This window comes from Cornus florida, unplaced genomic scaffold, assembly GCF_030987335.1.
Source record: "Cornus florida cultivar Cherokee Brave unplaced genomic scaffold, ASM3098733v1 CherokeeBrave_3.0.0_Hap2_Chr05, whole genome shotgun sequence".
In the NCBI taxonomy this organism is placed as follows: Eukaryota; Viridiplantae; Streptophyta; class Magnoliopsida; order Cornales; family Cornaceae; genus Cornus; species Cornus florida.
This window is the reverse complement of record NW_026775575.1, coordinates 31,326,537-31,338,367: the sequence shown is the minus strand read 5'-3', so window position 1 is coordinate 31,338,367 and position 11,831 is coordinate 31,326,537. Positions and strand designations below refer to the sequence as shown.

Below are 11,831 nucleotides of genomic sequence, written 5' to 3'. Positions count from 1 at the left end.
TAAATCTTAATTTGATTTTTTCATTTAGAATTTTGAGTAGGAAAAAACTAGAGGGAATTTCAAAATTTCAGACGGAGTTAACCCTCCGTTTATTGCAGTCTCTTTGTGAGAAAATTGGTATGACATGATGTTTTTTTTAATTACTTACAAATGGGAAGTTTTAATTGGATGGAGGCTACCATGTCTGCTCAGTGACGTGGTACCTAGGATACTCTATAATTTCACGAAATGGTGGGTCTTAAATCATTATTCTTTTTAAAAAAATCAAAATGTTAAGAAATAGAGACTTTTACTATAATTCATAAATGGAAAGAATGCTTTTAATTGAAGTAATACAAACGTATATACCAAAATTAAGAATAGACAAAGTTGGGCCTTGGGCGTTTTACCATAATTCTTTGAAAGAAAGTATCCATCAATTGTGGAGAGAATGCCTGTTCAATCTTGACAAAATCACCAAAGAGTTTACAAACACATATATTTTTTTGTTTTTTTATAATTTTTTTTTTCCTAGTTGGAAAAACTCACACACACATATCTCCACTGAGGTTCGAACCCTAACTTCCTTTTGGAAAGTGGGGACCTAATACCGCTAGACCATAGGTCGGTTGGTTATAATTTTTTTTTTTTAATTTTTTTTTTAAACTCTACTTATAAATAAAAAGTTTTATTCAACACCAACTCCTCATTATTTAAATTTTTCATTAGAGTATTATCTATTTTAAGTAATTGTTGTGGACCTAAATTTTATAAAATTTGTGTTTATATATGTTGTAATTATTTTTATTTTAATTACTTGATATTTTTTTTTTTACAATTTTATATGATTTTTAATAACATGAGCATCATTATTATTAATATTATTATATATAAGGTTGTACTATTATGATTATAATTTTTTATATTTATTAATGATTACTCACCACGTGCATTCATGAACTCACGAATTGAACTTAACATTATTCAACTTTGGTTTGTTTATTAAACAAATCTAAAAAATTAGTTCGAACTTACTAATAAATAAACGAGTCGAGAATGGTTGTTCATTTGCAGCCCTAGGGGCAATCTAGGGTTGGGTCGGGTTGGCCCAAACCAACTGCGACCCGTTAAAGTTTCAACCACTAGATTTAAAGCGTACAATGTAGTACCGTGCATGACATTACAGACAAATCTCTCTCGTTCACTTTGTAAACCTACCCGATCGCCTCTCAAAACCCTAACCTTCGAAGTTCGCTTCGTCTCTCAGAGCGAGATCTTCAACCATTCGAAGGTAAATTTTCTAACTTTCAGTTTCGAACTTTGAAAATCAGACACCTTTCATTTCATTTTATTCTCTTTGTCTCTCTATTTTTTTCACTGATGTTGTGTGTGAATATGTGTGAAGTTATCTTTTCGCCTTAGATATACTCTTGTAAATCTCTTGGCTATACATGTACGCTTCTAAAGAAGGTCATGAATTGGAATCATTATATTTAAGTAAATCTTTTCGCTAATCTTGTTACATCTTTTTCTAGGTCAATTTATCAATAATTTAACATTTTTTTTTTTTTTTTTTTTTGAAATTGCTGTGTTTAGCGTTTCAATGATGTTACGGAACTGTTATACTAATGAATGCGTGTGGTCTTACATCTTGAGGTTTTGATTTGATTGCTTTTCGATTTTGTCGGTTTTATTTTTGTTTTTCAGGTTTTCGCTAAATTTTATTTTGATTCTGGTGTTGATTTCCCAGACATACCATTTTATTTATTTTTGTTTATGTTTACTTTAATTTCTGTTTTTATCTTGATTACTTTCTGATACTGTTGAGATTGATTGTTTCAGGAACAATGAGTCGTTCAAGTAGAACTCTCTATGTTGGTAATCTTCCGGGTGATATTCGTGAGCGAGAAATAGAAGATCTATTCTACAAGGCAATTTTAGTTTTACACTCATTTTTGTTTCAATTTGAAGTGATATTGCATTGCTGATGATTTGCTGTATTTTTCATGTCCCATCGAGTTATACCTATTTTTCTTTAAAGAATTGCGTATGTAAATGTGTAGCAATATATATTTTATAGGATGACCTTGACTTAATATTTGGGCTATATGCAGTTAAGGAATTCAGTTGATGGATTAACATCAGTTTATAAAAAGTTCAGTGCATGGAATTAAAAGACACTTTCTTTTTTCTTCATTGTAGGTATAGAGGTTGGATGCATGAATCAATTTTTTTTACTTTAATTATCTAAGGATAAGTTGAAATTTAAATGCACTTGGCAGGTTATATTTTTTCTACCTATTGTTTGCCTTTAGAAATGATATCTATGGGTGCTAAATGAATAGATTGAGTTACAAAAAAAGAAGACCACTTCATGGTTTTATACGTTGCTTTAATCTGTAAGTCCTTCATATTATTTATTTGGCTGAGGTGTTCACATTGCAGTATGGACCGATAGCCCATATTGATCTGAAAATCCCGCCGAGACCCCCTGGTTATGCATTCGTTGAGGTGAGCTAAGCGCTGCTGTTTATGATGCTTTTTATTCATTTTTATATCTTATATGCTTTTAACTTCTTTATACAGTTTGAAGAGGCTCGTGATGCCGAAGCTGCTATTGATGGTCGTGATGGCTATGATTTTGATGGGCATCGATTGAGGGTAGAGTACACAAGCAAGGCTTACGTGACTTAAATTATATTTTTTTGGTCAGTATTTGAGAAACTTTGTTAGCCCTCTTGTTTACATAGGTGGAGCTTGCACATGGTGGCCGTGGACAGTCATCATCCATAGATCGTCACAATAGTTATAACAGTGGTCGAGGGAGCCGTGGTGGGGTGTCTAGGCGCTCTGAATATCGTGGTTTGTGTTTTACATGAACATGCATGCTTTAATGTGTTGTTAGGATTTATTTTACCTATCTACTATGTAATCTCACTTTTTTTTGTCTTTTAGTGTTAGTTACTGGATTGCCTTCTTCAGCGTCATGGCAAGACCTTAAGGTAAGCAAGAGTCGCATGAAAGATTCTATGTTGCTCCATCACACAAAATTATGAACATTCTCGTTGTTTCTTTAAATTGGCATTCTATGTTCATTTTAATTAATTGACAGATAAAAACTATCATTAGGGTGCTCTTACTTATCTCGTGCCCTCTAAGTCATTGGATTGAGAGTCTGACTTCAGTCTCTTGATCCAACAACAGAGAAGGCATAGCTTTAGTGGGAGCACCCTCATAATAGACTTTCTCATGCTGATATCATGTGTTTTGTCTAGGACCACATGCGCCGAGCAGGGGATGTATGTTTTTCTCAAGTTTTCCGTGATAAAAGTGGTAAGATATTTAACAAAAACTCTTGCACTTTCCCATTTATGATTCGTACTTTGGCAAGAGATGATGTGCTTTAGCTCCAAGAGTGTACATTATCATGATTTTACTATATGATGGAGGGAAGGGAATTTGGAGAATAATTACATACTAGCTTGTGCTGTATATGGAGTTTTCAGTGTGGATATTTGTTAAATGGATACATGTTAGCATTTAGTATGTGAAAATAACCACAGCCTTGAAGTAGTTGGGCATCATCGGTAAAGCACCGTTATTTGGCCCTAAGTAACTTTTGGCTTTTGTGCTTTCTTTTTCTTTTTGAGGGGTCTATTTTTATTTGTTATTACTTAAATAATGATACTATTACTCTTTCTAAATTGAATTAGTTTAAAAGGTTATTTTGGTATTTCTGAAACATGGGGGATGGCTAGTAGTATCAAACAGGGGGTTTGGTTGGAATCATGAAGCTGCCAACCCCATCAAGATTATAGAAAAAGGGCCCTTTGGTTGGGTGACGTGGTTGTCAGCTCTAAATTTGAGAAAATTCTGTGGATGGCATAAATTTATTTGAGTTTGTGTTGAATAAACTTGATATTTGGATGCTCTGGTTGATGCTATAGGTCTGTACTAGTTGCTTTTATGTGTCAGCTTAAGTGAACTCATGAAAGCTAGAAATAGGCTTATGATATTTTTGGGCCTCAACATTTATTATGTTTAATTCCTTTTCGATGTTTTGGAGTTTTTATATTACTTATGGAAGACCAGTCGCTATATATATTTGGGACACGTAATTAATGCGCGGGTCTCACTTTGTTACTAGATTATTTTCTTTTTCCTTTTTCTTATTTTTTCCTGGGTAAAGGGGAAACATATTATCACCAGCAAGTGCATACCCTTGGGAAACAAGCAAAAGCTAGAAAAAGAAAAGAAGCCAAGCCAAAAGGCTTATAACCCTACAAAACATAAGCATAAATCAACAAGAGGGGATACTCCTTTACCAACATGGTAAAGAGCTCACAAAATATCATGGTCATATCAGATAGCTCCAAAATCTCTTGCCATACCAATCTAGCAACCTATGAAGATGTTGTTGAAGTGTTTTGATGCGTCCTCATATTCCTCTCATACCAAAACTGCCATAAAACAGTCACAAAAACCTTCTCCTTGGCCTCATGCCTGATTTTATTTGACACAAACCAGTTCATCAACTGTTCCAACAAGTAGTACTGGTGCATGTTCCATGAAAGTCTGAACGCCACAGCCACACAGATGAAGCAAGGGGATAAGTGACAAATAAATGATAGAGGTCATCAATAGCATTCCAACAACTATAGCAAATTGAAGGAAGCTGCAAGACCTTCTTCCTCAAATTCTCACAAGAGGATAATTTGATCTGCAAAGCATGACAACATGTGACTGAAGCTTTGAGTTTACTTACAACTACTTAAACAAACATTGAGCCATCTAACTTTTGGTGACTGAACTCTGTAGTGGTCCCAAACTCTCTTGAAAGAAAAACAACCATACTTCTAAACAATAATATCAGCACCATTGTGAATATGAAGAGATAGGACAGAATTCCTCAATTGATTAATCAATGAAGAATTCTGCCTAGGGAGACTTCAGTTGCTGTCGTCAATGACAGTTGAAAGTGGAAGGATTCTCTTAGGGAAGCCATGCTCTCTGCAAATCCTATGGCCAAACTTAGAGATAACGTTCTGGCCTTGACAGTTGACACCATGGATCTGTGACCAAGGAAAATCTAGAACCATCCCCAATCTAAAATTTGATGCGCTGAAGGATTAAAAACCTTTTTTTTTTTTTTTTGGGGGGGGTGGGTGGGTGGGCGGGGTGTTGGGGTGGGGGTTGTTAAAGTAGGATTTCACTTGTGGATTTGATGGGCCGGGTGTGATTTAGAGACTGCGAATGATATGATGCTTACCAATGGTAACAAGCGGTAGGGAACAATTAGGTTTTATCAAAGCAGTGTTTCTTTGGCTATTGGCTTGAAAGTGACCATTCAAGGTTGTGCAGTCTGTGCAGAAAATGAAAGAAAAAGTGGAAGAAAAGTAAAAAACTATAGGAAATTACTGCCAAAAGTGGCATCATATTTAGAATTAAAGCTGTCGCATCATATTAAGAATTGGAGCTGTCACACAATGTTCAAAGAGCCTCGAGAGTTTCTCTAAAGCTTGTTCTTCGTTATTTGTTTAATGCATGGGTCTCACTTTGTTACTAGATTGTTTTCTTTTTCTTCTCTCTCTCTCTCTCGGGTCGGGGACATGATTACTATTAAATATGTCTTTTTATATACATGATTGTATATTTTAAGAATAATGTTATTTCTTCATCAACCTAACTATGAAAACTTCAAAAATCATAATAATTAAAGAGCTATAAAAATAATTAGTTTATCGTCTAGAAAATTACACAATTGAATCTGCTCCACAACAACAATAATAATTACTTTGTAAACCAAAAAATTAAATTATTTTATGTCATGACCACCATATTTTTAAAATTTTCAAAGAAAGCATAATATTTACACTTTAGCCATCTTCCTTTTAAAACCTTCTTAAAACTCCCTAACAATGTGACATGCGTGTCGGATACGAATCTGCTAAGCCCGCAGTGTGTGCGAAAATTAGAGAAATGAAAAAAATTCCTGATAAGTCGTTTTGGCATGTGCATCATGTGTTTGGTTGTGTTCGACACGAATTCTTTGATCTTTTAGGCATGTCCGTGCTTCCTAGTTAGCAACAATTGGCTGTAGTATTTATAAATGGAAAAATGTATTAGAATCATGGTTGAATTGGTGTAGACTTTAAGGTTAGAAATTATTGTTTTATTTGGTTAGAAAGAAGTAAGGATGAAGGATGAAAGATGCTTCCATCGTTTGGTTGGAAGGAAGGGAAGAGAGGCCCATGCTTTTTGATCCCTTCAAACTTGGATGGAAAAGAGGAGGGAAAGAAAGGAAAACTGCTCCATGGTATATTGAATAACATTTTTATCCTTCTATTATTTAAAAAATTACTTTGTTAAACCTCACTAAATACTCAAATTTTGTTTAAAAGAATAGTAGCAAACGGATTTACAAGTTCTTAGAAAAAGAAATTGTGGGACAAGAAATTCAATATTTTTTCATAGTATATCATAATTTGGAATGGACATTTACATTCCCTTTCTTCCAACCAAACAACGAAAGGTGTCACCTCATCCATTCTTTCTACTATCCCTTCCATTCAATCAAAGTGAAAGAGTCACCTTCCCTTCCCTAATGGTGCCTTATCCATCCCTCCCCCACTCCCTTCATCCATTTTTCCATCCCTCCTATTAAATGGAGCATAAAGGTTCCCTTACTTTCTGACTTTTGATGTAGTATACAGTCAGTACATCTAAATTACTGGATATGCCATACATGATAACATGAAAAATTGTTTGTTGGATCATGGGTGAATTCATATTGTGTCCCTCGGACCAGACAAGCTTGTCTCAAATTACTTCCATTTTACATTTTGAGCACCTAAAGAATAACAAATTGGGTCCAATGAATCTTGTATCATACTTCCTAATGTTGTTATGAATGCTTGCATTTCAGATTGTATGGTGTGAATCATTGGCAATATTGACATGATTAACGTTTGCATTGTACAGAATTATTGATTCAACTTGCAAACAGTTGAAGAGTTTTGGAGAATTGCCTATTTTAACAGAGTTGAATATTAGCTGATTTTAAGTCCAGTTTGTTGTCTTACGTTGACTTTTTTTTCCTTGATAAATTCACCAAGCTATACATTGATTTCACTGATTTGATGTACACATTCCTTCTTATGAGTTGGATTCGGGCTTCTGTTAATGTTTGGTACTCGAAACGTTTTGTTTTTACGTTATGTTGACCTTTTTGTTATGCAAGCCCTTGCATTTGGAATTAGGGAATTGGACTAGTGTCTCTCTGAGAATAGATTTTATAATTGTCTGTATTATGGCTGTCTTGCAGGCACAACTGGGGTTGTGGATTACACAAACTATGACGACATGAAATATGCAGTAAGTTATTCTTTGTTTTATTTACTTGACTGAATGAATGAATTGACTGAAATATTGAGTTCTTTAGTGATTTGAAGTGGTCAATCTTCTGCTTGGTTTGTGTAAGTGATATTTTTTTTCCCTTTCTGTCTACAGATCAGGAAACTTGATGATTCTGAGTTTCGGAATGCTTTTAGTCGGGGAATAGTTCGTGTATGATTTGAATTTATAATTTTGTTATTGTTACTATTATTTAATGTTTTAGTGTGAATATACAATATTATACTTAATGTTTTATCTGCATTCTGTTTACTGCTTGATCTACCTACAGGTAAAGGAGTATGATTCAAAGCGGAGCCGGAGCTTTTCTAGGAGCCGCAGTCGTAGCCGTTCCTATTCAAGAGGCAGGAGCTCTAGTCGCAGCCGTAGTAGAAGCAGGAGCAGGAGGTTAGTTAAGTTATTTGAGAATATTTATTGATATGTGTTTTGATTGGTGGTGGTTTGTTAATTTTGTGAATCATTGTGTAGCAAATCTCCAAAAGCCAAAGCTTCTCGTCGCACACCTACATCTCGATCGAGGTCTGCTTCTCGTTCTCGCTCTAGGTCTAGGCCGCGGTCTCTGTCAAGGTATACTTTCTCTCTCTCTCTCTCTCTCTCTCTCTCTCTCTGTGTGTGTGTGTGTGTGTGTCTTATTGTTCATTGTTTTAGTTTGACCTGTGAGAACTATATGTTGCTTGAAGTTTCGATCTTTTTTGTTAAGATGGATATATATACATATATGTACTTCTGTAATGTTCTCGCATGTACGATATTTTTTGTACTGATTAGTTGCAGTCCTTAACATGTTGTATGGAAATGGAAGTTATTTCATTTAGTTTTGCATCACTTGAAGGTGGATCCACTGTTGAAAATATTTCGTTTCTGAACAAATAAGAGGATATAATGGAAGAAAAAGAGGAGTCATTGCTAAGATTGCAGTAGGAATTGCTTATTTCGAAATATTAAATGATTGTATTATTGCAGTAGGAATTGCATATCTTGAAATTTTAAAGGCTTGTATTACTACTGTGGAAAGTTCAGTTCAGAAGCTACACAATGACAAATATACTAGTTTGTAAATTGTATAAATGTCTTTGTACTAGAAAGCTTTTTGTAGAGTGGGTATGCTGTGCTGTGTGTGTGTTTTTTTTCCTTCTTTTGTCTGTGTGTGTATAATCTAATGGTCCGTCAACTGTAGCTCTTTTATCCATTGGTGTAGCATAATGGACTATCATGTTGCATTTTTTTTTCCTTCCTTATAACATGCCACATTTACTTGTCCTCTCACTCGATGCAGTAAATGGCTTTGATTTTGTATCCTTTTTGTCTCATAGTTCATCAACTCACCATGTTTTACTCAGTTTCCTCTGTTATATTATAGGAGTTGTTTTTCATATTGGATTGCTCATGGTGAATCAATGTTAAACCTCCTTGTCAGGTTAAAAAAAAAAAAAAATCAATTTTAACCTGAACCTGTCAGTCGTGTTTGCCAGTCACCTATCCTGGTAGATAGTTGTGAGATGTACAAGAATTGTGTCAGGATCCTTATTTGCTTTTCAATTTGCTCCTGGCTTGCAGCCATATTAAGTCATTTTTAGTTTTCCTCTTCGTTTATCTCTTTGCACAAAACTAGTTCAATATCTGTAATACAAGTTGCTTGTATTGTTATTGTTCAGAATTTTATCTTGAAAATATTTATTGAAAAAAATGGAATTTTATATCAATCATTACATTACTTGGATCATATGTTAGTGCGGGTCAGTTTGAATTCATGAAATTTTATATCTAGTTCCTGTTACATCTCATACGGTCATTCATCCTCTAATAAATTGGTGGATAGAAGTATAGAACTTTGTCCTTTTTATAAATTCTGGTGGCGTTGGACTGGGTTAACCATGCTACTCTTTTCCTCACCTTATAATACATATATTTACTTCCTTTCAAGTTTGCGAACTTCTAATTTAACTTATCTTTTATTAAGTGAATCTGCATATTGGTCAGAGTATGTTGTTTATATATTAAATCCTAGTTTCTTGTGCAATTTCTTTGAGTGGCAAACATGCTCCTACACTTCCACTTTGCAAGGGCATTGTGTGGGGTGAGCTTAAAACTAAAAGTAATAAGGGTCTATGTATGACTTCTTGTTCTTATTTGTCGTACTTTTTATCCTTTGATCCATATTGTGATTTGCCTGATAGGCAGATGTGGTATTTAGAGAACATAACGGATTGTCATGGTTTTTGTTCTGTCCTTTTCATATATGAAATCACCTTGTTTGTCTTTTTTAGATATGGATATATGCGGCGATCTGGGGATTGCATATTAGGATCTTGATGGAAAATGGTTCAAATGCCTGCAACTCTTTTGGTTGTGGAGGTATGATGTTTTCTAGATGGGCAGTTTTGGTAACCTTTATGGTTCTTCCATTCTGTTACATTAAGCATCACAAATGTCCATGGGTGCTAGATTGGGAACAAATGGATTGCGATGGTAAAGCTGGACTGTGAACTAGGTGCTAGCAACCATCAATTTGCGGTAGAAACAGTTCATCTGTCATTGGTTTTCTCTAACATTGCCAAGCTACTAGGATATGCTATCTGGATTCTCTGGTGATTTTATCTTTGCATCCTGTATACTGGTGCCTTAAATGAGCATTATAAAGTTTTGTCCTAACTTAGTCTTATATTCATTTGTGGGTTTTCCTTCTATGCATTTTGATTGTGGTAACTCTCACATGGAAGAGGCAGCACGGCTGTTGGATCAAAGTTGTTAAAAGGAACGTGTGGATATTAAATTGGTTGTTTCTGGAACTTTTGCAGATCTCCTTCAAGATCCAGATCTCCTAAACCATCTGTAAGTGTTCTCACATTGGGTCAAGTGATATTTTAAATCTGCAACAAACTGCTGGCAAAGTTGTTCTTTAACGGCTGCTCTATTGGGGCAGCTGCATGGATGAAGTTGACTTGTTGAACAGTCTTCTCATCCATTTTTGAGTTGACGGACTATCTGGACTTGTGACAATGGATTTATGTAAACCTGCCATTTGTTTGCTTTATATTGCTTTTGTTTTTAATTTGGTTTTCAGCGACAGAAACGTGCAAGTAAAAGCCCGAAAAAGCTCAAATCTAGCAGGAGCAAGAGCCGGAGCAAGAGCCGGAGCCGGAGCCTGTCCCGGTACCTTTCCTCTTAGTTAATGTTATATTCCTTGGCTTCTTGGTGAATGTGTTATCATCTGATTGCAATTGTGTTCAACAGGTGAATTTTGATCTCGCTTGATCCATTGGCTTCAGAAGCTGTGAAAGACGGTGAGATTGCCTTGTTTGTTCGTTAAGCTTTACTTCTGTGTGGTAGCTGCGGAATATCTATTACCATCAGACTTTGATTGGAGAATGGGTGGACTTGGAACAGTTTAATGTGTGTTTTTTGAATTGACTCTTGAAATTCTCTTGTTAAACCAGAACTTAGATACTACCAAGTTTATTGCATGCCTTTCAGCGTTGCAGGATTTGCAAAAGACTAAACTATTATCTTAGGTTAAGATGTTGAGTTGTTGATTGCTCTAGTTTTACCTAGGTTAGTCTTATGCTAGCAAAATATATCTTGGATCGGATTCATATATCATCTTAGTCTCTTGCGCAATGATTTAACTTGTTTTTATCTTTTTAATTTTACTCTTGGTTAGACAAATCACTCTCATCTGTTTACTTCGAGGCTCGAAACCTTCAACCTTCTATGTAGGAGAAAATACTTGGAATAGACCCTCGGGGGTCTTCACTTGACAGTGGGAAAATCACTTTCTTGGGCAGTGATTCAATAATTTATTTATTTATTTAATGAATTCTTTTGGTTTATTCTTTTGAGTTAAGGGAAGTCAATGTTTTTTTAATATGAAAAATGCTAGTGGCTTACGCCTCTTTTTATTTTGAAATGATAAATCTTTTTTGGAGGGAAGATATATTTGTATGGATTGGCTAGATGGATAGATGTGTAGGCGTGGACTTTACTAACTCATGTGCATCGTTTGGACTCATTTTCTAGGGCTTTGATTTATGGTATCAATCACCATTTAGCGACCACATTACGCTACAAAGTAGTTGAGGTTTTAAGTTTTTAAGAATGTAATTTGGAGCAGTACAAGGGACTCGAGAGGCTAATTCCTTTCATTTAATAAAATATTGGTTGGTCAGAAAAAGAACGAAAAGAATAATACATTTTTTTAGGTGGTAGAGATTTTCTGAAAGTGCATTGACAATCTAAGTAATAATAATTATTTCTTTTTTAAAGAAATTGCTCAATTTAAAGCTAATCATGCCATACTATAGAGATGTATACTCATATATTAAGTATAATACATGTTAATAAGATCCATATGAATGGATATTTTAATATTAATATCATGAATATTAATTGAAGTGTTTTAATTAATATTGTTAAACAAAATTTGAAGTGCTTTAGGAATA

The 11,831-nt window shown here is 34.7% G+C and overlaps 1 protein-coding gene across 5 annotated transcripts; it reads left to right on the top strand.

Moving 5' to 3' along the window:
• Positions 1 to 1,136: 1,136 nt before the first annotated feature.
• LOC132306245 (serine/arginine-rich-splicing factor SR34) lies at positions 1,137 to 10,992 on the top strand. 5 transcript variants are annotated; one of them, XR_009481867.1, is made up of 16 exons: positions 1,137 to 1,270; positions 1,822 to 1,910; positions 2,425 to 2,490; positions 2,566 to 2,640; positions 2,730 to 2,841; positions 2,935 to 2,981; positions 3,255 to 3,312; positions 7,304 to 7,353; positions 7,489 to 7,545; positions 7,664 to 7,779; positions 7,861 to 7,959; positions 9,660 to 9,747; positions 9,838 to 9,980; positions 10,113 to 10,224; positions 10,457 to 10,545; positions 10,627 to 10,992. XR_009481867.1 is itself a non-coding variant. In XM_059803569.1 (14 exons), the coding sequence occupies exons 2-14, from the start codon at positions 1,827 to 1,829 to the stop codon at positions 10,628 to 10,630; spliced, it is 891 nt and encodes a 296-aa protein (XP_059659552.1). In that variant the 5' UTR covers positions 1,138 to 1,270; positions 1,822 to 1,826; the 3' UTR covers positions 10,631 to 10,992. The 5 variants fall into 5 exon arrangements, 1 of the variants encoding a protein (XP_059659552.1); XR_009481866.1 differs by having other exon boundaries at positions 9,660 to 9,980; positions 10,119 to 10,224; XR_009481865.1 differs by having other exon boundaries at positions 9,660 to 9,980.
• Positions 10,993 to 11,831: the final 839 nt, after the last annotated feature.

Coding starts and splice junctions, on each gene's coding strand:
- LOC132306245 (XM_059803569.1), top strand. CDS start 1,827: ATGAGTCGTTCAAGTAGAACTCTCTATGTTGGTAATCTTCCGGGTGAT. Junction 7,546..7,663: donor TTAGTCGGGGAATAGTTCGT/GTATGATTTGAA, acceptor ATCTACCTACAG/GTAAAGGAGTATGATTCAAA. Junction 7,960..10,190: donor AGGCCGCGGTCTCTGTCAAG/GTATACTTTCTC, acceptor GAACTTTTGCAG/ATCTCCTTCAAGATCCAGAT.